The sequence below is a fragment of the Monomorium pharaonis genome, chromosome 1 (assembly GCF_013373865.1).
Source record: "Monomorium pharaonis isolate MP-MQ-018 chromosome 1, ASM1337386v2, whole genome shotgun sequence".
Lineage (NCBI taxonomy): Eukaryota > Metazoa > Arthropoda > Insecta > Hymenoptera > Formicidae > Monomorium > Monomorium pharaonis.
This window is the reverse complement of record NC_050467.1, coordinates 1,732,181-1,758,353: the sequence shown is the minus strand read 5'-3', so window position 1 is coordinate 1,758,353 and position 26,173 is coordinate 1,732,181. Positions and strand designations below refer to the sequence as shown.

Here is a 26,173-nt window from a genome sequence, read left to right as displayed (position 1 = left end):
ATTTTTATTTCGTCATTTATATTTTATAAATTTTAGTTTTTTATGTATTATACATATATGTTCAAATTTTTATTTTTAACATCTTGTATTTTGTTTTTTAGGAGCTCCGGATTCTATCACATTTCTCTTAAAAATCTAGCAATTTTTTATACCATACAAATGATCACCGACGAAGAACTCGCACGAAGAATGGATGATATTTCTGAGAGCTTTACGTCTACCGTTTTGTATTCCCCCGCACAAGGAGACAAAACTCTAGTTAAAATAGCGAGTATCGTCAGAAATGCATCGAAGAAACAGTTGCAATCTCGCCATCCTCGCGCGCTCGTCACATGCATACTAAGGATCTTGTTACATTACGAGAACGTGATACACGTGAATGGGTTTTGCGAATGGAAACGTCGACGAAAGTTTAGAATTGCCCGAGACTGCTATCATGCTCTGCTGAAGAGCTACCTGCCGGAAAGATCGCGGGAAGTCGTTGAGACGATCGTGGAAGCTGTGTACCACGAGCGACTCTGGAAATTCGAAACCTTCTGCTTCGAAGTAATGTACACTCTGCTGAACGTCAGCCCTGCCAACATCGGGCTGATCATCCACGCGGTCTGGAATAAATTGACATCACCGGAAATTGGCGTCGAGGATGCTCGCGGCATTATTAGGATATTGTACGAACTTCTGGACGTGTATGTGTGGCCTGCAACGCAGGATACAGTGGCGACCGTAGAGCGGATGCTCAGCCTCTTCCACGCCAGCATAATCGCACGATTGACGATGATCTCCAACTCTTCTGCCTCTCCTTCAACACCGCCATCGTCATCTCCACCGCTGGCAAGCCTCAAGAAGGGTCTGGAGGTTTGCCTGAGAAATACCATGAAACATCTGTCAAATGACCAATTGCTGATAATCGTACAACATATGTGCTCATGGACGGTGGCTGCCGACACAACTGACGAATTCGTTCTGGAGTTCGGCAGCACTCTAGAGTTCGCCGCTTATACACATCAGGCGGGTCTCTACGAGCAGACGCTCACGCCGACAATTTTCCCGCTGCTAATGCGAATGGTGGGCTCGTCTAGTCGACTGATCAGCTTGCTGGGTAATCGGGTGCTGCAATACTTGATAGATCGCACGGATAATCGAGCGGTTTTCGACACGCCCAGAATCTTTTTCGAGCAAACACGTGTCGATCTAAACAGAGTCACACAGTGTAAGAAGGAGGATCGGTTGTTCTTCAAACTGCACCGCGAGTTGTTGCACGATAGTCTACTGAAGAGCCTGGTAAACCACTCGGACTCACGGATGAATCTTGAAACGACGTACTGCACGATATGCTTGATCGCCGTTGAAGTACCCTGTGGCTTCACAGCCGCCGCTCTGGTCTGCCTCGCGATGAATCTGCAGGAGATCATCTTGCAAGAGCAACAGCAGCAGCAGCAACAACAACTACAGAACAATCGCGTCGAGATATTCTGCCACATCCACGCCACGATCATCTCTATTATGTCCTTTATCTGTTGGATACACAAGGCCAAAGTGTTCTACAGTTATGTAAACAGGATCGTGATGGAAAGGGCGCATTGGGCACCGCATCTGAATCCTCCTATTCAATCTCAGTACAACTTTGCGCTGCACCACGTTCTCTGGGACAAACCAGAGCTGTTTTTCATCGACTGGGAGGCGCGCTACGGCCTTTGGAAATGCTTTCGTCTTACCGATAGCCACAACGGCACCTCGCTAATCTGACACGAGTTACATCCACAAACTGAAACGTGATTTCTGAAATAAATCAGGGATTCGCAGATTTCTCTCAGAGGCCAACTCGTATTCATTCTTTTTCCATATGAGAAAAGAATCCAAGGAAGTAGAGATCTAATAAATTCAAGAGGCTGTGAAATTAAGAATAGTTCAGGATACATTCTGAATTTAAGGAGTAGAATAGAAATGAAGAAATATGACTCGGTATAAAGATTATCTACTGATCGAAATTATTGTGTAATAACAGACTAATTTTATTGTTACTTGTATCTTATTTTATAAGATTGTAGAAAGTTGCATTGAGATGCCAAGCTGAGCCTGTTGGATTACATAACAGCACCCAGACAGCCAAATGTTTTGATGTTGCAGTCGTGTTGTCAACAATCGTTGCAGCAACTAATTTAGACTAACTCGGAACAAGGTGAGACAGCATTATGGCTGTTAGGTTGAACTCATAATTCTATTTTTAACAACGGCAAATTGCAATAAATTTATTATCAATCATTTATTGCTGTCATATTGTTGTTATATTGCAAACAATATAATGTACAATCATTGCTAATCGTTTTCTTTTTAAAATGTCAACTGATTGCACGTATGAATAATCATGTTGCTCAATTTGTAATGTATTTTATTTCGATGTTTAGCAAATATGTAATAACACATATAATGCGTTACTTTGCTACATTACGCTTGGTTATCTGGGTATGTCATATGAATATAATTGTTAAGATATCTGAATTAAATAACGTATATCCACTTAATTTATTTTTTTAATTCTCTTTAACAGTTTATAAAAAATAAATTAAGTAGACCTCATTCAGTCCAAGTACCGTATACATGCATGTTATATGCATATAATATATAGTATGTCAATACATAAATTATAAATTTTATATAGTATACGATACTTAATATACATATATGTACATATGAATAATTTATATACATTATGCATATATTAAATATAATATATATTGTATAGGAGTATATATATCTATGCGTGTGAACATGGAGCACATATTATTGCATGTATCATATTTCTACTCGATTGTATTGTTGGTTGCGGCGCCATTGCGCGCGTCGCCATCACGGAGCGCGACGGAGATCGCATGATTTATGGCGCACTGCTTTTGTAATTCGCGCATATCGAAGTAAGTGAATCAGACCTCCGCGCGCGCAAGACCGCCGTCTTGACTACGTCTTGCGTTTCGCTGATACCGCGAGATCCTCGAGGAAGGCGAAGAGGGTGTTCGAGCGATTGGAGTACCGGAGTACCTCCAATTTCTGTTCTGTACTTACGATATAAACGATCTGACAGCGTTGAGAACGGATTCGAGAACCGAATTTGTTAGCTTCTTCGTCGACGCCGTCATCATCACGGGAAGGTTTTCGTCGAAAATTAATTCAGCCCTGCTTGTCAACACGGAATCGTCGAAGGTAAAGAAACGTGCTTATTGTTACCCGGCGATGTCAAAGCACTGGCATTCGCGATGGATAACGTTATCTACTTTTAAACAGTAAATATAGTGTAGACAGTTTGTCTATTAACAATGACAGTACGTCGTGGGTGGCTGTAAAAATGACCTAATGCAACTACGGGTTACCTAAAAATAGAACTAAAAGTCACCGTGATAAAAAGAATATCAGAATGATGTTACCAGAATGATTATCAAGCTACTTTTTGATCAGTCACCATTTATTTTTGTCATTTTGTTGTTGTGATTTGTTGCTCTGCTTAAGTAACATTTTCTTATTTTTCTATCAAGTTTATGAGATGCCTTTCATATAGGAACAATGTCTGACGAACAATTCTCCTTGGTGTGGAACAGCTTCCCAACAAACCTGTCATCAGGTTTGTACACTTTGCTGACAGATGAGCAGCTTGTGGACGTCACGTTGGCTGCCGAGGGTCAAATTCTGCGCGCCCACAAGTTGATACTGTCAGTCTGCAGCACGTATTTCCGAGAACTTTTCAAGGTATGTTATTCTGATAACAATGATCATGAATACTTACTGAAACTCTAATGATTCAGTGATTTGTTGTACATAGGGAAATTCATGCAAGCATCCCATTGTCATCCTGAAAGATGTCAATTATCGAGATCTATCAGCTATGCTGCATTTCATGTATCAAGGGGAGGTCAACATCAAGCAGGAGGACATTGCCAGCTTTCTGAAAGTCGCAGAGGCTCTACAAATAAAAGGATTGACCACAGATGCAGATGAGGTTCGTTAGACGGTCGGAATTAACTTTGTAAACAGAGTACAGAGTGCATCGGAAAAATGTCCAGAATAATAACGTACAGAATGTGAAGAGACATAATATTATTTATTATTTGTAAGAATGTTACTCTTTTTCTTCCAAAGAAATCTCTATAAATTTTAATGAATAAAAATATCGAGAGCAATGCTTTTACTGTGTTAATTATTGCTGCTGATTGCAGAGATTTAAGGAAACTCTCAGGAAAAATGACGAGGACTTTGAGGATCGCGGTTTCTACGAAGTGGAGAGGGATAAATGCGATCCCGGCAATACGGACGAAAATCTTTCCACGTTCGGCAGACTGACACACATCGTGAAGGAGCAGTCAACGACGAGACAGAGCACCTCCACGGAGGATGTCTCGACGAGAGAGCGACCGTTTACCAAGCAAACGTCAGCTATCACTAATGAAGCTTGCTGGCAAAATTGCACGGAGGCCGATTATGGTGTCCCGGATGCACGGACAACGTTCAATGAGAGGAGCAGAAGCACGGATGCCATGCCATGCAGTGTGGAAGACCAACCGTTGGACTGTACGTCTGATGTTAGTCAGCCAAGTCAGTCGACCAAGGTCGAACCACTGGACTACACGATGGAGTGCATGGACACGGACTCGGGATATAGATACCCATCGGATAAAAAAATGCTCTATTCTGGCAACGCTGAGGATGCGCCAAAACAAGGTAGTGATCCTCCCTGCCTCTGTCGGCATCTCGTGTACTTTAAAGACAGCGCTAAGAACGTAGATCGAATTTCGACGTCGTCGGAATGTCATCTCCGGAGCTGAAACGCCCTTCGGAAAAGAGAAAAGAGATTTGCTGTACCAGCAGTGTATACCGGCGTGCCTCAAAGGTTTGACACACTCAAGTGTTGCCACGGATAGATGTGTTACTTTGTTATTGAGATTCATTATCACACGTTTGACTGCGACGCAAGCTCCTATGCACTTTTACATACCGTTTAATTAACCCCCGGTTATATTTCTATAGCATAGATCTCTCATTGGCATCCATTCAACGAGCGACATATTCTCTATGAGTTTCTAACGATTTATGATTGTTTCTATCAAAATGCATAAAATCGATTTGTACGTTAATTTGCAACAATGCCGGGGGTTAAAGTCGATCTAGTCTCTCTGTAATCAAATGCAATATCACGTTTGCATGTTCACGCGAATGGGTGTTTCAAATCCGAGGAAGCGATGTTCCTCGAATTTATACTCCACATAAATTCACCAGGCACATCTTATTTTATCCAGCCATGAATGAATGTCTAGAGAAAACGATGTTATCTTACAGATTTTGCGCCAGATACGCAGTTAGTTACCTACAATCAGAATTCACAAACTCAGCCGTTTGGTACGTTTTACACCTCTGCCGCATTTCGCTTGTTGTTCACATTTTTCGATCAGCATGTTCAAAGAGAGAATCAATTCGCAAGAATTATATAGAATTATATACAATAGATTTGATAGAATAAAACGAAGGATATAATGTATAATTAGTTTTATATCCACATATTTGTGAATTGATTCTATGCTAACGTTCTTATCTGTTTTTTAAATCGTAGAATTGCATTTTTATGATAATTTATACGACAACTTTTCACGTCAGATATTATGGATAATATGAATCAATTATATAATGAATGAAGTATTTTAATGCTGGAAAAATACAAATTGCATCATTCAAATTTTTTGTTATCAGTTTTTAAATGTAAATATACATAAGTTATACTTTGCTTTTTTATTGCACAAGTTTTCTAAATATCTGAGAAATCTCTGCTATATGCACCTTGCTTATAAATGTATATTAAATTGGTGCAAAAGATTTGTCACTTTTCTTGTCCTCAATATTATTAAATAAAATTAGACAACTTTCAAATTAAGCTATTAAAATTAGAAAAATTAAAAATAAAAGGATTTTTTTCAAAAAGGTAATTAAAAGATCTTTTTAGATGAAAAAAAGTATACTTCATATATAAATGTTACTTCGGTTTTGCCGATTACATTTTAAATTTTATTTTCTATATAGCTTTTGCACCAGTCTGATACTTCTCTTATTTTATCTCTTTTTATATATTTATATACCGTTTATTTGCTACACAATGACGTAACTAAAAAAATTATGATTTTTGAGTTGTCTGCAAAGAAAAAAGAATTATGATGAGAATTGAATACACTGAGTGAAGAGCTAATAATACTTTTATCTCTCTATTATTACTCAGTAAATCAAATTGTAATAATTGCATTTAAATTTTATTGATTCGAAACATTAAAACTAATTTTTTTTTAGTTTTGTTTTAACAAGTGAGTAATATGTCAACACATCTCTTATTTTATATAATCCCTTAATAGCTTATCGAACGCATCTCTAATATTTTCTCACGTCTTCCTTGATAGGCTCGATAGGCGACACAGCGACTTATCCAAGTGACTTCACGTATGAGACGACGAATTCGAGTAATAAGGGACGGCGTACTGTCAAAGGTATCCCCAACAGCAGTTTGCCGTTGGAGACGACATTGCGCGTCGTTTCCGAGCTGGGACCGACGTTACGCATGGAGCACGGCAAGATAATACGCATGTACGCGTGCCCGTGGTGCCTACGTCAGTTCACGCGCAAGGAGAACCTCAAGCTTCACGTTCGTTATATTCATGGTCCGCTTGAAAGTCTCACGTGTAAGCTTTGTGGCAATAAATATAAGAATAGTAACAGTCTGCGTGTACACTCATACCTCTATCACAACGCCAAGCGGGATAAGAGCAGCAAGTCACTGTCGACCGGCGACGACGGTGTCAGCCTAGATGATGGCGACGGCGGTACCGGTGACAGCGGTGGTGACGGCGTGTGAAGGGACAGTTCTTCTATTGAGAAGTTCTCTTTTCTTTTGAGCCCGTCTTTTGAAAAACGAGACAACGAGGACTAACGAGAAAAATGACAGAAATGACGAAAGCGATAAATCGCGACTGAAATTTGTTATATATTTATATTTCGCACACATGCTACAACTCGCACACAGCCTAGACACATAAGTACCGATTATTTCTATACGATGCTAGTTATCGAGAGATTTATATAGAAATAAAGCGCCTTATTGTATACATTGACATTCTTGAAAAACTGTCTACCCTTCTTATCCACTGTCACTTATCCGGTCATCATTGTTCCCAAGACTACTTTTAAAATTTATCCTTATTCTCATATGTAGATGAATGTAAGAGTACATAATGGGTACTTCGTGTGTGCAAGCACGAGTATATGGGACTAGATATGCAAATAAAAATGCAACAATTTCTCACAAGTTGAATTTTAGCAGTTTCTCTTTTAATTTTATATTCTCTGGATTTTTTCTCAAAACAATTTTCTTAAAATGTGTCAGTTTTAGAAATATAAGTGAATCGATCATTTCAATATATTACAAATGTTCTTAGGATGTGTTGTCAAAAAGCGGTGATACATCTCATTATGTATTCCATATAATTTAGAGAATATTAAATTCTTAAACATTGAAATTACCAAACTCAGACGAGTTAATCGTAATAAAAATTGTATATATTTAAAATTCGTAAGATATATACATTTATAATAATATATAATTTAAATATATCCTAAAATGTATAATAAAATATATGTAATAATATATTAATATAAATGATTAGTGAAAACTAAATTATAGTTTAACTCGCAGTGGCGTTAATAATGCACGGTGGCGTAAAACGTACGTAACGTATGGTATTCAAGATGTTAATATATGTTGAAGATAGTGTAATCGCTATACCAATCGTTACTATGAAGTAGCCAAAGTAATTGATCGCCTTTTCCAAATTCCATGATTTTCTCCTCTTCGCAACCGTTTCCACAACCTTTTCATATAAATCACTCGTAGACTTCTTGATTCGATCTTTGGTTGGTTCTGCGGTGTCAATAAGCAACAGCTGATCCTCCCGATGAATTCCTCCCGACGAGGTCATTGGAATTTGGGTTTCTTCTTCACAACAATCGACCGATTCGCTCGAATGTGAATTCGTCTCGTCGTTTAAGTCGTTGAAGTAGAGATACGTATAACTATTAAAAATTTAATATTAAAGCACTAAAACGATTTTAAAAAATCGTTTTAGAAAATAAATAAATATTTAAATTTATATATATATATATATATATATATATAACTTTAAAAAAGATATGTATTTAGATATCTAAACGTAATTATTTGATACCTGCGAGGATTATTCGTGGTATTTAAGAAACCGTAGTAAATTGAACGGGAATGAGCTGCGGGGTCCATCAAGCGCTGTTCTTCTCCGTTGAATCTTTTGCGAAAACCTGAATAAGTTTGTGTCGCTACATGACTCGATTGTTTCTTCAAAGCTAGTGCTCGAGCATATATTAAGGGTGGTAAAATGAAGACCAAGGATCCAGTTAACGAACCACCAATCAGAGCCATAACGATGTCGAATCGTGACACTGATTCACCCACTACTACACTGAGGAAAACCACCGCCGATCTCATGGCACATCGTTTCCATCCGAAAGCTGTAATTCAACATCATAATAAATGTACTACTATTTCAATTAATTAATAATAAATCTTTAATTAAATGTAAAGAAATCATTCTTTACTTCTCTGTACGCTCCATTGATCTTCTAAATATTGAAAGAGCGCCGAGTAACCGATCACGCTGGAGAAGCATAGCTGGAGAGCGGCTAATAGAATGGCGATATTCGCAACCGGTCCGGATGGCACAGCCTCCAGGATATTAGCAGTCGTATTTTCGCCGTACTTCCACACGGCTAGGCAAGCGGTAACAGTGAATAACGATCCACTTGCTAAAAAAAAAATAGTAAAAAGATTTAATCAAATTACATTAAATTTAATTAATTAACAAATAAATTAAATTTAATTGAAAATATTCTATAGTTACAGAAAAGAATATATGAGTTTATTTTAACATTGAGAAAATAAGTATGAAATTATTTCATTTTATAAAGTGGTAACTTATAAAAATAAAAAATATTAAAAAATATAATATATGCTCCCCCATGGATATAAACACAGAAATAAAATAGAAGAAATAATTTATTTGCAGTGTTTTTTTCTTACTTATAAATTTTATTTTTTCTTACTTATAAAAGAGAAGAAGATGGCTTTATCGATATCTGAGGGGTGACGCATATCAACCTGTATCGTCATTAAAGTAGGATGCACATCGAATTGAAACGCCAACATACCATATCTAAAAATTCATCCAAATTAATTAGCTGGTTAATAAATCATTTGATTTGACAAATTTATACTTAATAAATTATTTTATGACTTCATTTCAACTGTGAAAAACCATTTATAATAATTATATTTATGTGATATGGTAGCTACCCGGAAATAAATTTATCCCACGTTGGTGAAGTGGCAATTGACACGACATTGAATATTCGATCATCATTTATAATACTCCACCAAGTTAATATCGCTGTTAAAATGACCGTTATACTGGAGCATGTTGCGACCCATCTATAACAATGCAATAAATAATATTTAGCGCCGAAATATACGAGTTAAGATATTAATATAGTTAACAAACAAATAAAAATATAATAATAAAATGTATGAGCTCGAATTTGCTAAGCAAGACTAATATAAAAAGTTAAAACGAGTAATTATAAGGATTGTTATAATATAAAAAATTGTAAGTTTATAGAAATATACAATTCTTCATGAAACATTTTAATTATACTTAATCATTTTCAGTCGTGTCATAAAAAATTAAAAATTGTCAATTCAGTCAATTACACATAATTTTAAATCTCACGTTGAATAGAAAAAAAAACAGTATTATAAAATCTATCTGTTAAACAGTTAAACGATTGTAATCGTTCTTATACATAAAACTAAGTAAAGATATTTTAATCAAATCCAAAAATTAGATTAAAAAATATCATTTATATAATTTGAAAATTATTTTGAAGTCTTTTAAACTTATTTTTACTGATGATCATTCAACGACTGGTGCAGTGACTTTATTAATGATGAAAAACAGTTTATATCTTACTTCATGTCTCGTGGGCTGCCTAGCCACATTAATGGACACAGTAAAAAGCCGATTATTAACAGCCAGTAACAGAAAGAAAGATAAAAATTCTGTTCTGATACCTTGAGTCCGAATAAGTGTAAGTTTTGTGAAGCTGGAAAATCATTTGCATTGAAGAAAATTATTATGTACAGTAATTTATCTTGTAACATCTATTAAAAGAGTACCAGAAAATATGATATAAAAAGGATATTCTTGGTAGTTCTTGGTGGTTTTTCATTTAACATATAAATTAATGGTATCAAACAATAAGAAACAAGAAGCCTTTTTACCTACCGACTAACAAATTCGGAATGCCGCAACCAAAAACTGTTAGATTTAAAAATAGAGTGACAATGGATTTTGCTTGCTGTCCCATGGTTAATTCTGTCACAGCGGTGAGAGGATAACTGCAATTTTAATTACATCTTTAGAATTTACATTTTTTAACATATTTATTAAAAAGATATAACAGAAAGATGTCTAAGAAACGTTCTGAAGTTTATTATTGACATATATTGATAGATAAACGTTTTAATTCTAGTTTTGATGGAAGTACCGATTTTTTCGTGAAATTTGTGGATCCAAAGCAGTTGCGATGATCCATGATTTTCCCAGCAGAATAGCCGTATAAATTTGCAAACCGAAGACAACAAGCACCAAAGGAATTCCATACAATCCTAATAACAAGTACATATATATTTTTTTTACCTTAACATTTTAATATAATTTTCTTTGTTCCAACGATTATATTGTGATCTATTACGCAAATAAAATAGAATATATTAGGAAATATTAATAAACGAATAATTTGTGCTGGTGCTTTTATTGATAGATCAGACACAGGAATGAATAATAATTGCGCAATATTTCTTATTATTTAAAATTAACTTATTACTATATATAATGCTATATATAACGTTATTACAAATATACAATCATTGCAAACACTTGTCGCACCAAATCTTTCGTTATATGGAACTTCTCGTACAAATCTTTTCTCAACTTTGATTTGACAAATATTTTTAATCCATAAATAGGAAAGATCACAGAGACTTCTCAAGATGTTCGAGTTTTTCTTTTTTATAAAACATTTCATATAGCCTATCAGAAACTGTTCTTATCCTGATAAAAATTTTGCAATAAAGATCTCACCGCACTGGACGATGGATCGTGGTAGCGCAATTATCGGGAATACGCCAAAAATATCGACAATACACAGAGTGGCAAAGAGCAACGACAGCCCCGAATTCCCTTTCCACAATGTTGCATTTTCGGAATTCATATTGCTTGCTGCGATGTCGCGGCACTGGATTACACAATGTTCATCGCAGTAACAATTCGGACCGGTTTTCGCACCGCAGTTGCGCACCATACCTCAGCGCCGAGGTAACTCGATATCGTATCAAACACGAGTGACTTAGTCCGGACGAGCGAGCGGTGAAGACTTACAATGTATATGACTTTTGTATTTAGCAAGCTGTCGCAGACTAAACGCTAAAGCATAGAGATGTTACTATGCTTAATTTTGAGTAATATCTGTAATTGTCGCTCTTGATGTCACTATTTTTTATTTAATGATACTATTAATGATTTATAATGATTTTATTTAATGATAATACAGAATACAAATCTTGTTATTTTTTAAATATTTTGTACAGGATAAATTTAAAAAAATGTTAGGGATTAACCTTCCTTAATATAAAGGAAAACATAGTTGCAGATAATCTCATTTCAATAAAACCAACAGCTCAAATCATAATCCTTATTTGATTAAAGATTGATACGGGAAGAAATAAATTCTTCTTAAAAAAAAAAGCTTTTTGGGCAATGTTATTCTAAATTATAAAATCTTTAAAATCATTTTTGTTATAGAAAGATTATTAAAATAAAATTTATGATGCAAATCAAAATTTTATTATATGTGTGTGTGTATATATATATATATATATATATATATATATATATATATATATAATTTCTTAGTGTTGTTTGACTTTTTAAATTTTCAATAATCTCTATGCAAAAATTGCAGTTATTTATTCATTGTATAAAATTTCTGTCAAGTTTACACAGTAGAAAATATTTGAGAAAATGATTTTATTACGCTTATCCGTTTCTAAAGAGAATCTTTGTTTCCATTTAATATTGTTAATATATGTATGTGTGTGTGTGTGTGATATTAATATATAATATTCAACCGATATTTAATACCTAAATTTATTTTTCTCGTAGTTTTAATTGATGTATATGTGTCAATAGTTGTAATAAGTTTAAAGAATTCTTTTCATTTTTTTTAATAGAAATCATTTGAATTATATTCACACAAAGCCTTTTTATTTGATTATATATTCTATATACCATTCTTTTTGCAATATATTACTATATGCAGTATCTTTTAAGATATTCGGTTTTATTAATTTCTTTATGTAAAAAAAATATATATTACATATATTTTTAGTTTTATTAGTGAAGAACAGTTAAAGTTGTATATACAATAATGTAAAAAATGATCCTTGTAGTGAAACAAAAGTTATCAAATAAATGTATAATACATTAATATAACTGAATGTATAATACATTAATATAACTGAAACAATATAGCAATAATTTCACTTTAATATAGTTTCGCTTTCGCAGTCCTCTAATAGAATCACAGATTTCGACATATCTATTCAAGTAGACTAAATATCAACAAAGTATCTTAAACGTACAGCTTGCTAAATGTAAAATAAATTTGTGTCTCTATTGTGGTCGTAATTATAATAAAGTTGTAATAAAGATGCGTATATAAATGATTTCCCTGACAGTTTTAGACATTTTTTGCATCAACTCCCTGATTTTTTTTACATATTTTTCATCAATGTAGTCTCCGTTCAGTAGCTCATTGGTTTCATCGATTAATAGTTCATAAAGTTCCGTGGTCCCTAAAATACTCACGCACAACTCGCCTACAATATACGAACCAACACTTACTTATAGCAAACTCAGATTTTCCACACAACATATACTTGATGATATTTGTCACAACCTTTCTGGTACGAGTGGCGAAAGCGCATCGCAATCTGCGCCTTATCTAATATCGACTGTAATAAACAGCTGAAAAATTATCGGTTATATGTTTCTAGTCAATAGTACTTTTTTTTTTTTTTTTTTTAAAGGAAATCCTTGAGCAAATTACTGACATTTTTTCATTAAAAAATGTTTTAATTAGCTTTATAAAATTACAATTCTTTTACACAAAGTATGCATAAAAATAAAAAGAGTAAAGGGCGATTTCAGATTGATAACAAAAAAATTTGTAATTTAAAAAACTTTTTAGTTAATTTTTTTATTAATATAAAATCTGTCTTTATTTTTAGGCGTATTTTGATTGTGTAAAAGAATTTGGAATTTTATAAAGTCAATTTAAAAATAATGTCTATAATTTGTTCTAAGATCCTTTCAACCGCTTTTTTAACCGCTCTTGAATTTCTGACCGAACATTATCATTTCACGTCCAACTTAAAGTACCAATTAAAGTACCAAAAAGGTCACATAAAAAGCATCTTAACAAACTTGAACTTAAGTTTATTTGCAACTATGTGCAACGATGATAATTATACACTCAATTGAGTTTACAATTAAATTACTAAAATAAGTACCTAATATAATAATTTATTTAAAAAAAGAATTTATTCTTAACTTAACCACTTAAAAAGAAATTATTCGTCGGTCTCGTAAGCGGGTGACGCCGGCGAGTATGTGGGACTCGTGGGAGAGTATCCCGGTACGGGCGGCGAGTACGTCGGACTCGTTGGAGAATAACTCGGGCTTGTAGGTGTGTAAGTAGGACTTGTGGGCGAATATTTGGTGCTTGACGGTGAGTACTGTGGACTTGTAGGAGAGTATGTTGGACTGGTGGGTGAATAATTCGGGCTACTGGGTGAATATCGCGTGCTACCAGACGCGGTATGCTGCGGCGAACTCGGTGAGTACGATGGGCTCGTAGGGGAATACGTCGGACTGGTGGGCGAGTACGTAGGGCTAGCAGGTGTGTATTGCGGTGATGTACCGGCGAATGACGGAGAAGTAGGAGAATAACTTGGACTTGTCGGTGAATATTTGGGACTGCTAGGAGAATAACTCGGACTCGCGGGCGAGTATTGCGGCGAGCTCGGCGAATAACTAGGTGAAGTGGGCGAATACGAGGGCGAGGCGGGTGTGTAATTAGGCGAACTTGGTGAATAGCTCGGCGAAGTTGGTGAATAACTCGGGCTCGTAGGAGAATAACTTGGACTCGTGGGTGAATAACTTGGACTTGTCGGGGAGTAACTTGGGGAAGTTGGCGAGTAACTCGGGCTTGTCGGGGAGTAACTCGGCGAGGTTGGTGAATAGCTCGGCGACGTGGGCGAATAGCTCGGACTAGTTGGCGAATAACTTGGCGAGGTGGGCGAATAACTGGGACTCGTCGGCGAATAACTTGGAGAAGTAGGCGAGTAACTCGGACTCGTGGGCGAGTAACTCGGAGAAGTCGGCGAGTAACTCGGACTCGTTGGCGAATAACTCGGAGAAGTAGGCGAATAATTCGGACTGGTTGGCGAATACGTTGGACTTGTAGGTGAATAATTTGGACTTGAAGGCGTCATACTGGGCGATGTAGGTAGATATGCTGGTGACGTCGGAGAATAACTAGGCGATGCTGCACCAGCTGGTGACATTGGGAATGGACTCATACTCGGACCTGGACTACCAGGACTTCCAGGTTGTGGTGAATAAGCCGAGTACGCTGGCGATAAGCCTGATGCATCCGACGCGCCCGATGGTGAGAAACATGCACCACCTGGCGTCATACCGCTGCTCAATGCTGTGAAACAAATAAGAGAATAATTATTAATATTATTCGATGAGCATTTTGTAGAACCTAGAAAAAACTTTGATATAATATTGTTTCGAAATTATTCTAAATAACTTACCTGGCGACATACTTGACGCACCATAACCAGGAGTAGCTCCCATCCAAGGAGTCATTTGAGGACTCATACTAGATATGCCAGTTACGCTGCCAAAGAACATTCCCGCCGTTCCCATCATGCCTGCGCCAACCGCCATAGGAATTTCGATTCCAGATTTGCACTTCTCCGCGTCCAATAATAGATCAAAGCATCCTAAACAAACATAAACCCATTGATCGTATCATTATTATACGTGATAAAAATAATTTCAAGTTTCTGATCATAAACCTAATTTAAAAGTCGTCTTTACAATACAGATTAGCGAAAAAAAGTTAAAATGCAAGTTGCTTATCAATATCAATAAATTAAAAGTGCCACAAACAGCCAATGCATCAATATTAAAAGAATTTTATACATCGTGTATTACCTGTTCCAATTCGAGGAAGTTGTCCCATTATAATATTTTCGGATACTCCTCTCATTGGATCTACCTCTGCATGAGATGCAGCATCCAGTAACACATCAACTGTTTCTTCAAAGGAACATCTAAAAAAAATTCAAGTACTCATTAACTTTCAATCAATTATCTTTAAATATTATGGAATATGTATATCTCTTAAAGGTAATTGACAAGTACGAGACTCGTTCACTGACCTCATCAAAGCACCGGTATCTTGTCTATTGATTCCGTGACGTGTTATCGCCATGAGATGACCCTTCGCCGTCATGACGTCACAAAGTAAGGCGAGATGTCGATAGTTGACATAAAGACCATAGAACTGCAATACCGCGTTCATTTCTTTCTCCACTGATTTCCGCACGGCTTCGATGCCGAGCACTTGGAATATCTCGCAAATATCGTTGCTGAACGTTCGCACGGGATCCACGTCTCTTTCGCTTAATACCTTCATCAAGCTCGTACCATCGGTTTCCAAAAGCCATTCTGCAATAGCCTTGAATTCACCAGTCTCCGTAATGACAATGCGTTTTTTGGAATCGGTTTGTGGCAGATGCATGTAAACCTTTCCGATAGCTTCGATACCCTGAAATGTTCAATTCAGAACATGAAAACAATTTTCTAATGTAATTAGCGCGTTTACTTTCCATTGCAACGTACCTGCAGAGTCATATCACTAAGCATGTTAGCTTCGATACACCGAAGGAACATGTCATCCTCCATCTTGTCCACAGTCTCCTCGTCAGTGTCTTGGAACTTGTTATCATCGCTATTCATTATTCTAATACGCAACACCAGCTTCTCGGCATTGTCATCGTTGAAGATGCAATTGAGATCGTCGCCGAAACCAGCATTGATCTTCTCCGCGATCTGTTCCATCGTCAGCTTCTTGTCGGTCATCCGTTTCCTGTCCAGTTCAATTCGCAATAACCACGGTGATATTTTCGTGGGGTCAAAGTCAGGCATCTCGTAGTAAACGTTGACAAATTCCTGATCCTCCGCGATCACAGTGTTTTGCGGATCCGGATCGTAGTATATCGCCGTATTCGCGGTCACCTTTTTCAATGTCGTGTGCTCCAGTCGGCAGAGCACGTTCTTCGCCTTTTCAGCGTCACGCGCGGCCGCGCCCGTTAAAAATACTGTAAGCGATGGCGCTTTTGGTTTCTTACTAATGTTGATGATCTCCTTCAATCTGGGCACACCGAGAGTTACGTTCTTTGACGATACACCAGCAAAGTGGAAAGTATTCAGGGTCATCTGAGTGGCAGGCTCGCCGAGAGACTGTGCGGCCAATGCGCCGACCATCTCACCAGGGGATACCTGAGCTTGCTGGAATCTCGTCTCAATTTCTCCGATCAACCACTCAAAAGCCTCACTGGACAGCCTGAACTCTTCGGAAACACACTTGGTGCACAAAGTTGATCTGACTAAACACTGGAACAGTAATGTCGCATTCTCGTTCGCCTGTTTGCTCAGTCTATCGTCTCCAGCGACAATGATACATTTCTCCAAAAGATTCTTCACTCCTTGAATCACTCTCATAGGACTGAGATCGGTCGGTGCTCGCTTATTGATGTGGAATATCTTCTGCACGTTCCAAATCATCCGTTGCAGATTGCAGGGCAACACAACCTTGGACTCGCCGCTCGGGAAGATCTCCCGAAGCACGGTGCGGTCTCTATTCAACTGTTCCCATTCTCTCTCTAATTCGGATATCACCTCTCCGGAGCCCATCATCTCTCGGACAATGTCCTCGTTGAATATACGGCGCAAGTATCGCTCGTTGGTCGGATCAAACTTAAACTTTTTCTCGAAGGCTTTGTTGCTCACCTTAATCGTTGGCAAATTCTGAAACTCGACAGTCTCGCCGCAGAGACCGTCCTCTCCGTAACGCAGCTGAATCAACTGACCGACGGAGTTGCGTACGGTGCCGTCGTAGTGCACCATCACAGACTCCATAGCCTTTATCAAACGACGCTGAATGTAACCAGTCTCGGCCGTTTTCACGGCGGTATCGATGAGACCTTCACGACCTCCCATCGCGTGGAAGTAGAACTCAGACGGCGTGAGACCAGCGAGATATGAATTCTCAACAAAACCACGGGACTCTGGTCCGTAATCGTCTTTGATGAAATGTGGCAGCGTTCTTTTACGGAAGCCAAAGGGTATACGTTTACCCTCGACATTCTGTTGACCGACGCAAGCGATGACTTGAGAGATATTGATGTTGGAGCCTTTCGAACCCGACACCACCATGGCCTTCAAATTATTGTATTCTGTCAAGGACTTCTTTGCAGAGCCACCGGTCTTGTCTCGAGCGTCGTTCAGTATCCTGTTCACCTGATTTTCAAAGGTCTGGCGAAGTGTGTTGCCAGGCGTGGGCTCGAGTTCCATGTTGTGCGCCTTCTGAATCACCTCTATCACGTCCTCTTTAGCCTTCTTGATCGCCTTCTGGATCTCCAAGTATGTCTGCGGATCGGCAATAGTGTCGCCAATACCGATTGAATGACCCTCCAATAACAGCCAATTGTTGATAACAGTTTGAATGTTACCGTAGAAACGTCCGCACACTTCGTGGCCCAGTTCGAGCATACAGATGTGAAGTAAAGATCCGGCGGAGGTACCCAGAGTCTTTTTGCAGAGAATACCCATCACAAGTTCGCCATGTTCCACCATTACTTTGGTGTCGCCTGGCGAGATCCATTTGTACGGACCGTCGTCCTCTTCGTCTGGATGTGTGCTGTGCGTTCGTATCATGTTTACATTACCCGGGATGATAAGGGAGAACAACTGCTTGCCAGTCCACAGCGGCTTCGGCTTCAGAATACACGGCTGCGGCATTTTGCCGTCCCAGCTCGGTAAAAACATGAGCAGATTCATCATTTGCTCCTTCTCGATGAATACGTCGCGCTTAGTCATCTTCCTGACTGCTGTTAAGGTATCCTGTACAATTCCCATGACTGGCTTGTTCGCCTGCGGGGTGATAATCTGTCGCGGCGTCACGTGAATGTTCTCAACCTCGGCGCGCGTCTCCATCGATTGTGGCACGTGCAGATTCATTTCGTCGCCATCAAAGTCAGCGTTGTATGGCGACGTGCAGCTCAAATTCATGCGAAACGTGCTCCATGGCAACACCTTGACACGATGACCCATCATACTCATCTTGTGAAGAGTCGGCTGACGATTGAAGATGACGAGATCGCCGTCGCGGATGTGCCGTTCTACTCGGTAGCCGCATTGCAAATGCAGATCCGAGGATTTGGGATGGAAACGCAAATCGATTCTCTCGCCGTTGTCGCGAACAATGTACTTCGCGCCGGGATATTGTGAATTGCCACGCCTAACCAGTACTTGCATCTTGTCAATGTTGAAGGGCGTCACAATCTCTGGAAATGTCAAGTTCTGCGCTATACTGCGCGGGACACCCACCTGATCGATGCGCAGATTAGGATCCGGCGTGATAACGGTACGCGCGGAGAAGTCCACGCGTTTACCCATCAAATTTCCACGAATCCTGCCTTCCTTTCCTTTCAGTCGGGCTTTCAACGCTTTAAGCGGTTTGCCCGACTTTTGCATCGCCCGGGGCATCCCAGGCATGTCATTGTCGACAAGCGTCGCCACATGGAATTGCAGCATCTTTATGTTCTCGGAGATCACGTGCGCTGCCGCGCCGGATTGTTCGTTTCGTAGTAACTCGTTGTTCGACTTAATAATGTCCGCCAGTTTGTGCGTCAAGTCATCCTGATTTTTAGCAGAACCATACATGATAACTGCAGGTCTCACAGACAACGGTGGCACTGGCAACACCGTGACTATCATCCAATCCGGCCTAGCAAATTTCGGATCCATGCCCAAGATGAAGGACTCCTCGTCCTTAATGTGCTTCAAGATTTCCCAGGCCCTCTCGGCCGAGAGAATTATCTTCTTTTCTTGTGAATCCTCGTTTACATGCTTCCACTCTGCAGTTACATCTAAGCCGGATCGTCTGAGATTGGGCTGATATCTACCACATCCACCGTGTCCTGGTTTTCTGTCTTGCGGTTGAGTTTCCATATTCTCCTTATTAATGTCCATCTCATCTCCGCCTTCGCAAATGTTCTTGCTTTTACACAGATCGTAAACGAATGCAAGTCGTTTTCGTGGCTGACCCTTCGTCTTCATGACAATTTCTTTAATCTTTGGATTATGCTGAGAATAGCAAAAAAAAAATAGTATTAATTCTGAGAAATCCTTTTATTTCTCTTTGAATCTTTTAAAGATAATGTGCAAGATATACAATCAGATTGTTATCTGTTTGACATTAAAATTTTCAGATTATTTCTATTTTATAATTTATGTTATAGAATTATTTTTAAAAATTATATTAACTTAAATTTTTTACAGTCAAGTAATATTATTTTTCAGAAAAAGGTAAAAATAAATTAAATAAAATCAAAATACAAATTTTCATCAAAAATTTCAGATTATATTATTCCATAATTTATATATTATTTATATATTATTTTAAAGTTATATTATGTTGAAGTCTCTATAATAAAATAAAAATGTATATTTTCAAAAAATATGGAAAATTAAAAAAATTTAAAATCAAAACATAAAAATTTTATGATTTTATGATACAAAGATGATAACATATTTTGAATAATAATTACTTACAGGGTTAACAAGCAATTTGGAGCAGTAGAAGCACACACATCTCAATATCTTTATAGTTTTGGTAATAAATCCTACATGGAATACTGGTTTTGCTAGATCTATATGACCAAAATGGCCAGGGCATTCTGTCATATTGCCGGCACAAGTCTGACACCTGGAATTTCTGTCAATAACACCTTGCCGTGGATCCATGAGGCCACCCAGTTTAGGGCGACCACCTTCCATAGTTTCAGGAAACCGTATGCCACCATCAGTAACTGACATACGACGCTGCACAACACAAGATCATAAAATCTTATACTTGTTCTATTGAAAATTGAAATTTAATCTAAATATACTTATATACATCTGATCTACTTATATAGATCTGAACTTTTTAATGTTCTATCATATAAATCAACATTTAATATTTTACATACACAAATATTGGAATATTATCTTCTTTTATGTATATTCTATTATTTACTGTACATAAATTATCTTTATATTTTTGTTTATTCGAAATAGCAGATTACCAGAGTAATAAATATTTCTAGAAAACCTCAATGTTTATGAAAAAGATACATATAAAAAATCTTCAATGATTTTCAAGGATTTAGCTTTCTTATTGTTACAAATACAAATACATACACACACACACATACATACATACAAAAGAATTACATATATGATACATGTTATAAATATAACTAAAATTCACTAATGACATACATCCGCATTTTCCTCCTTAATACTTTTTCCATAATTTCCCGATATTCAAGAACTTTTTCGTCAATTTCACAAAAATATGTATACATACAGCCCTCTAAACTACATTAGTGTTTTTCGCGCGATTTTACTCTTCATTTTCGGGACACTACGTGTCATACATCGCTGACAGCAACGAAATCAATCATATCACGAAATATTGTGAACATCGCGATAACGAAATATATCTACACGAAGCATTTCAGCTTCGGGGATGTTTAATTGTCGTTTTCGTTTCGGTCTCGTGAGACAGCCGAGGTGATGGTTGCACGAGATTGCGCCATTGTGCCATTGCAAGACGGAGATAAAATTTCCTCCGCAAGGAAATCTTGACCCGCGAGCATCGCGAGTTATTGTACAGGCTACTTACTATTTCATCTGGCGACAGGATGCCAAACTGGACCCGTTTCACCGTTCGCAGAGGTGCTTTGGAGTCGGACGTCGCCATTTTGCTTCGTTTCACAGAAGCTTGCTCCTCGAAGAACCTCCGACCATTTCCAATTTCCAACGCCTTCTGCGCCGTGACTTGACTTCGCCAACGTCCCCTCCGCCCGTTAAAAATACGTTGATCCCCCACCGCGCTCTCGTTCAACCATGAAGCGAATCGACACAGATGCGCCACGCGAGCAGAGAGACAATTGGTCGGCCGCTCGGAACAAGTATCTGATTGGTCAGTCGACTGGAGCGACTCCGACAAAGCGTCCACTAAAAGCGGTTGGCGCTCCAACGAGGTTTTATTTTCCTACAATCTCTAGATTTATTAGGAATATATTATTCAAAAATCCCTAGATTTGCAAAAATTTGTCACGTTGAGATATTTTCTCTTTTTATATCTTGTTATTTTGGGGGAAAATAAAAAGACTTTTTAAATAAAAGGAAAAAATATAATATCTACAGTATTTTTTTAAGAAAATGGTATTAATTTACACTGTATTAATTTATTTTTACAAATTTTATAAAAGCTATTGCACGTACATTTCCTTAATCGTAAGAAATTGAGCAATACGATTGGTTAATTCGGTCGGTTACGGCTAATTTGAGCAATATGATTGGTTGAAATTTTACGGTTAAGATTGGAATAGCCTTTACCTTCGTACATGCGAAACCGCGCGGGGAAAAAAAAGAAAGAAAAGCACGACACGCCGCAGGCTCCCTCTCGAGATGTCTCTCGCTCTCTCCGCCGACACGAGAATGTCAACAGCGAGACCTCGATCCGACTCCGGGGGGGTCGGCCATCTGCTTTAGCCGCAGCCAGAGCCACGTCATATTTGTGTGCCGCTGTCGAGCGAGCTGCGCGAGCTGGCTCTCTATCCCACTCTCGCGGGTTTTTTTTTTACGTAAAATCACATCCCCGCGACCACCGCAGGCATGAATATATTTCGACTACTGGGCGACCTGTCGCACCTTTTAGCCATTATCGTACTACTCCTCAAGATATGGAAGACACGGAGCTGCGCCGGTGAGTGGGCCGCCTTTATGATCGCCTCGCGATCTCAGGGACGCGCGTGTTTCACGACGAGCCCGACGTGTTATCGTAAACTGAACGCCGGTGACGTCTCGCTCGATCGGACTGATCATCGGCGGATTATCGACGCTTGTACTGTTGTTCGCAGGTATCAGCGGCAAGTCGCAGATCCTCTTCGCAATTGTTTACACCAGCCGTTACCTAGACCTGTTCACCACATTCATCTCTGCGTATAATACGTTCATGAAAATTGTATTTATTGCCACGTCCCTCGCCACGGTCTTTTTGATGTACGTCAAATTCAAAGCCACATACGATCATAATCACGACACGTTCAGGTGAGCTTTCCTCCAAGTTCGAAACGTCGAGATTCTTCAGGACGCCTCCAGCCACGCGAACACGATGACGGACGGGCATTCTCTGTTGCAGGATCGAGTTCCTGATCCTACCTGCGTTCGTCCTGGCGCTGCTGATCAATCACGAATTGTCTTTCGTTGAGGTTCTGTGGACATTCAGCATTTATCTCGAGTCAGTGGCGATATTGCCGCAGTTGTTCCTGGTGTCGAAGACTGGCGAGGCGGAAAGCATCACCAGCCACTATCTGTTTGCACTGGGATCGTACAGGGGCCTGTACCTGTTCAACTGGGTCTACCGCTACTACGCCGAGGATCACTACGATCTGATCGCCATAGTCGCCGGACTGGTGCAAACTGTTCTCTATTGTGACTTTTTCTACCTCTACATTACCAAAGTACTCAAAGGCAAAAAGCTGCAACTACCTGCTTAGCTTCGGTTGAGAGTATTATCCTCCTGTATCGCAGAGAGAAATGTTCGAACTGCCTCCAAGGCATCGCCAATTCGGGAAAAATTCGGGCAATCCTCCTGGGAGGCTCGTGGAACTTGCGCAGTGGCGTACGCGTTCCACTAAGTACGAAAACGTCCCCGATAGCATCCCCCTTTCTCCAAAAAAACTTTCTTCCTTCCCTCGTTCCATCGTCCCTGCGATGCCATGCGCCGCGGTCTCCCTTCCAGAATGAGAAAATCGCTCTAAATTCCGCTTTTATTATATTTTTTTTTCTTGTTGTATACTTGCATTTTAAGAACTGTACATTACTACAAGAGATCAAGACAATTTATATATATATATATTCTGAAATTTGAAAAACCCGAAAAGATGGGGATGAAGAAGAAAGAGGACATAGAAATCAGAATTTTCATTTATATTTACAGTTTATATCGTTGTAACTGTAATCAGTAATAAATATAGTAAATAATTAAATATAGTTATATATAATAGTGATATCTTGATGAACGTCGTGGTTGATTGCGCGAGGTAGTCCGTTGTGTGTGCCATGTTCAAGGAGACGGCGTTTCAAGAGGCGCGCAGACTAATATACCTTACCAGGTCGGTAATGTGTACCGCCTCGCTAAGGGTCGTCGAGCGATTTTCAACGTGTACAACGCCGTTCTTAAGACTAGTCCTATCCACCGACACGATGTAGGGCACCAGGCACATTTCTACGATCTGTTCTGTACTTGTCAGTATCGTGGGGATTCCCTTCGTTCTAAGCGTATTGTTTAGGTATAGCACAAAGCGACTTAAGTCCCCTGTCGTCTCGTCCGAATTGGTCTCGCTCTCTTCTCTCGTTATGCGGAACGTGACCTTGTATGGGGCTAACCTGGGATGAATGTACACTCTGGTAGTCGACTCATTACTCTGTGACATACGACTATCACAGAGCAACGCCAGGCAGCCCCAGTCCAGGGAGGCGACATGCTCGATCATGTGCACGTTATCCGTGGTGGCATTATCTTTATTATTTTCCGTCTGTAAATAAAATATCCCATTTAAGTAATTCTATCTCTTTCTATCTCTATCTCTCTCTCTCTCTGTCTTTGATTTTCTATTAAATGTTTATAGTGTAATGTTTAGCTGTGTTTTAAAGACCAAAGAATCTATTCAGTGCACAGTTCAGTAAACTTTGAAGGATATATAAAATTAAACGAATAGCAAGATTTAACTAATGACCGAATAAGGCTTATTATTTATTAATTGTATTACATAATTTTTATTAAGAGAAAAGCAATATACCTGAGGATATAGCTTGCGCACACTGGGATAATGAGTTATCGTCTCGACGACGATGTTGCCGAAGGGAAAGCATGCCTCTATCTCCGTCACGTCGAGACCACGTGTCTTCCTCGCCTCAGCGAGCGAGAATCTCGAGGGATACTGGGCGAGCTTACGCCACCACACCTTGCGCTCCCGCTGCTTCTTGTGCAGCAGATTCCTTGCGTCTGACGCGTCGACGAACACGTTGACCTTGGCGGTTCTGTGAGACTGTGCCCTGCCGGCCGTCGACTCGAGCAGGGATTCGTTCCACGCGCCCTTGGAGGTTGCGAGGGTGGCGAGCGCGAACGGTAATGCGTTGTCCATCGAGCTGCTTCGCAGCAGCTGCAACGCATCTCCGATTATGTCGCATGGGAAGACGTTGTAGTGTGGCATCGTGACGCAGTGCGCGAACCAGTGCTCCTCGAGGTTCCTCAGGAGCAGCTTACCCTGGGGCCCGTATGCGAACGTCCGCTCCGACAGATTGAGAAAGTGCGGACCGACGGCTCTCAACATAGCCTCAAGACTCATCGTTTTTCGGTTTGCTCTCCTTCTCCTTGCACGTTGTCACCAAGGGTGCGACAAAGTACTCCTCCTCCAGCACTGCGGCGTTCTTCAGTATCTCGCGCCGATCGACGTCGCGTCGCGCCACGTCGTCCCTGAGGTGGATGCACTCGTTCTCGAGGGTGCTGTACATCGGGCGCACCGTCTCGTCGTCGATGCGAGCTGTCCGCAGTCGCTCGGCGAATGCTACCGTTTCCTCTAGCACCCGCTTGCTCCGATCGTACTCGTAGCCGACCAGCGCCAATCTTTCGATCTTCCTAATCGTTGCCTCGTCAATGACCGGTCTCTTGTCACCGCTCGACAACCGGCTGTCGTCGTTATCGTTATTCCTCACCTCGTTATTGCTTTCTGGTTTCTGTTGTTGATGCTGCTGCTGCTGTCTCGTGAGCACCGTTGAAAAATAGAACGTTTTGAAAGACGTTACGTTACCTCGATGAGGAAGGATAACAACACCTTCGCGGAAGAGTCCGTACGCTGGCCGGATTCGTCGCAGCAAGGCCATGCTCAACGACAACTCATCCGAGTCAATCTGACAGATCTGACTCTTTCTTAAAATCGTAGAACTTCAGATTTTGACGAAAGACTGGTGGATCTATTTGATTCTTAGCTCCTTTTCGGGTGATCTCTCTGGAATCATAACCTTTCGCCTTTCTTTTTTTCTCGAAGTTCAGGTGCACGTATTACACCTTCACCTCTGTTCCCATCTCCAACTTCTTTCTTCTTCTCCGCAACGTCCAATCTTATGTTCCTTTCATATCGAGTGTAGAAAGTGTAATGTAATGTGACTGTACTTGATTCGACTTAGGGTGCTGTTCTATGGGCCTCGAAAAACGGAATTGGAAAGGCGGAATGAAGGGGATCAATCAATTGCAAGCTTTCTGTTCCGATTTTCAATGAGGCTCCTCATGGAGTGATTTTTGACGGAATCGGAAGGCTATGGAAAATCGGAACACGAAACCCGAACCTGAACTTACATGATTTTGCGTAACACAATTGATAAGATGAGTGAATATTACAACGTACTGTAATAAATATTAAACTTTTCTTTCATTATATTTGTTCGGCACGTTTGATATGTTCGACTTGACGGACTTTATGGTTTCATGGTTCATCCATAAACTTCGGCACGAGATGACTTCGTGATAGTTG

General features: G+C 39.4%; 7 protein-coding genes across 9 annotated transcripts; 3 read left to right on the top strand and 4 right to left on the bottom strand.

The window, feature by feature from the left end:
* The first annotated feature begins 25 nt into the window (after positions 1-25).
* LOC105834249 lies at positions 26-3,197 on the top strand. Its single transcript, XM_012676581.3, has 2 exons — positions 26-1,962; positions 2,042-3,197. Exon 1 carries the CDS (start codon positions 43-45, stop codon positions 1,744-1,746), a length of 1,704 nt encoding a protein of 567 aa, XP_012532035.2. The 5' UTR covers positions 26-42; the 3' UTR covers positions 1,747-1,962; positions 2,042-3,197.
* LOC105834250 (protein tramtrack, beta isoform) lies at positions 2,871-7,127 on the top strand. 3 transcript variants are annotated; one of them, XM_036294900.1, is made up of 6 exons: positions 2,871-3,198; positions 3,591-3,738; positions 3,795-3,988; positions 4,206-4,707; positions 5,323-5,382; positions 6,426-7,127. In XM_036294900.1, exons 3-6 carry the CDS (start codon positions 3,875-3,877, stop codon positions 6,875-6,877), a joined length of 1,128 nt encoding a protein of 375 aa, XP_036150793.1. In that variant the 5' UTR covers positions 2,871-3,198; positions 3,591-3,738; positions 3,795-3,874; the 3' UTR covers positions 6,878-7,127. The 3 variants fall into 3 exon arrangements, with proteins under 3 accessions (XP_036150793.1, XP_012532037.1, XP_012532038.1); XM_012676583.3 differs by having other exon boundaries at positions 2,876-3,198; positions 3,551-3,738; positions 3,812-3,988; XM_012676584.3 differs by lacking the exon at positions 5,323-5,382 and having other exon boundaries at positions 2,876-3,198; positions 3,551-3,738; positions 3,812-3,988.
* LOC105834251 (amino acid transporter AVT1C) lies at positions 7,014-11,966 on the bottom strand. Its single transcript, XM_012676585.3, has 9 exons — positions 11,247-11,966; positions 10,651-10,771; positions 10,389-10,501; positions 10,074-10,206; positions 9,401-9,535; positions 9,151-9,260; positions 8,647-8,853; positions 8,244-8,559; positions 7,014-8,091 (listed from the first exon to the last, which is right to left on the bottom strand). The coding sequence occupies exons 1-9, from the start codon at positions 11,464-11,466 to the stop codon at positions 7,704-7,706; spliced, it is 1,743 nt and encodes a 580-aa protein (XP_012532039.1). The 5' UTR covers positions 11,467-11,966; the 3' UTR covers positions 7,014-7,703.
* A 409-nt stretch (positions 11,967-12,375) lies between these two features.
* Positions 12,376-21,333, bottom strand: LOC105834243 (DNA-directed RNA polymerase II subunit RPB1). Its single transcript, XM_012676574.3, has 7 exons — positions 21,256-21,333; positions 20,139-20,408; positions 16,143-19,670; positions 15,680-16,068; positions 15,453-15,571; positions 15,047-15,238; positions 12,376-14,937 (listed from the first exon to the last, which is right to left on the bottom strand). Exons 1-7 carry the CDS (start codon positions 21,331-21,333, stop codon positions 13,796-13,798), a joined length of 5,718 nt encoding a protein of 1,905 aa, XP_012532028.1. The 3' UTR covers positions 12,376-13,795.
* Positions 21,334-22,089: 756 nt separating this feature from the next.
* On the top strand, positions 22,090-23,627 carry LOC105834247 (ER lumen protein-retaining receptor). Its single transcript, XM_012676577.3, has 3 exons — positions 22,090-22,344; positions 22,499-22,688; positions 22,780-23,627. The coding sequence occupies exons 1-3, from the start codon at positions 22,254-22,256 to the stop codon at positions 23,135-23,137; spliced, it is 639 nt and encodes a 212-aa protein (XP_012532031.1). The 5' UTR covers positions 22,090-22,253; the 3' UTR covers positions 23,138-23,627.
* On the bottom strand, positions 23,552-25,024 carry LOC105834246 (DNA polymerase subunit gamma-2, mitochondrial). The gene is made up of 2 exons (XM_012676576.2): positions 24,443-25,024; positions 23,552-24,178 (listed from the first exon to the last, which is right to left on the bottom strand). Exons 1-2 carry the CDS (start codon positions 24,989-24,991, stop codon positions 23,723-23,725), a joined length of 1,005 nt encoding a protein of 334 aa, XP_012532030.1. The 5' UTR covers positions 24,992-25,024; the 3' UTR covers positions 23,552-23,722.
* LOC105834248 (glutamyl-tRNA(Gln) amidotransferase subunit C, mitochondrial) lies at positions 24,947-25,563 on the bottom strand. Its single transcript, XM_012676579.3, has one exon. The coding sequence runs from the start codon at positions 25,524-25,526 to the stop codon at positions 24,981-24,983; it is 546 nt and encodes a 181-aa protein (XP_012532033.1). The 5' UTR covers positions 25,527-25,563; the 3' UTR covers positions 24,947-24,980.
* Positions 25,564-26,173: the final 610 nt, after the last annotated feature.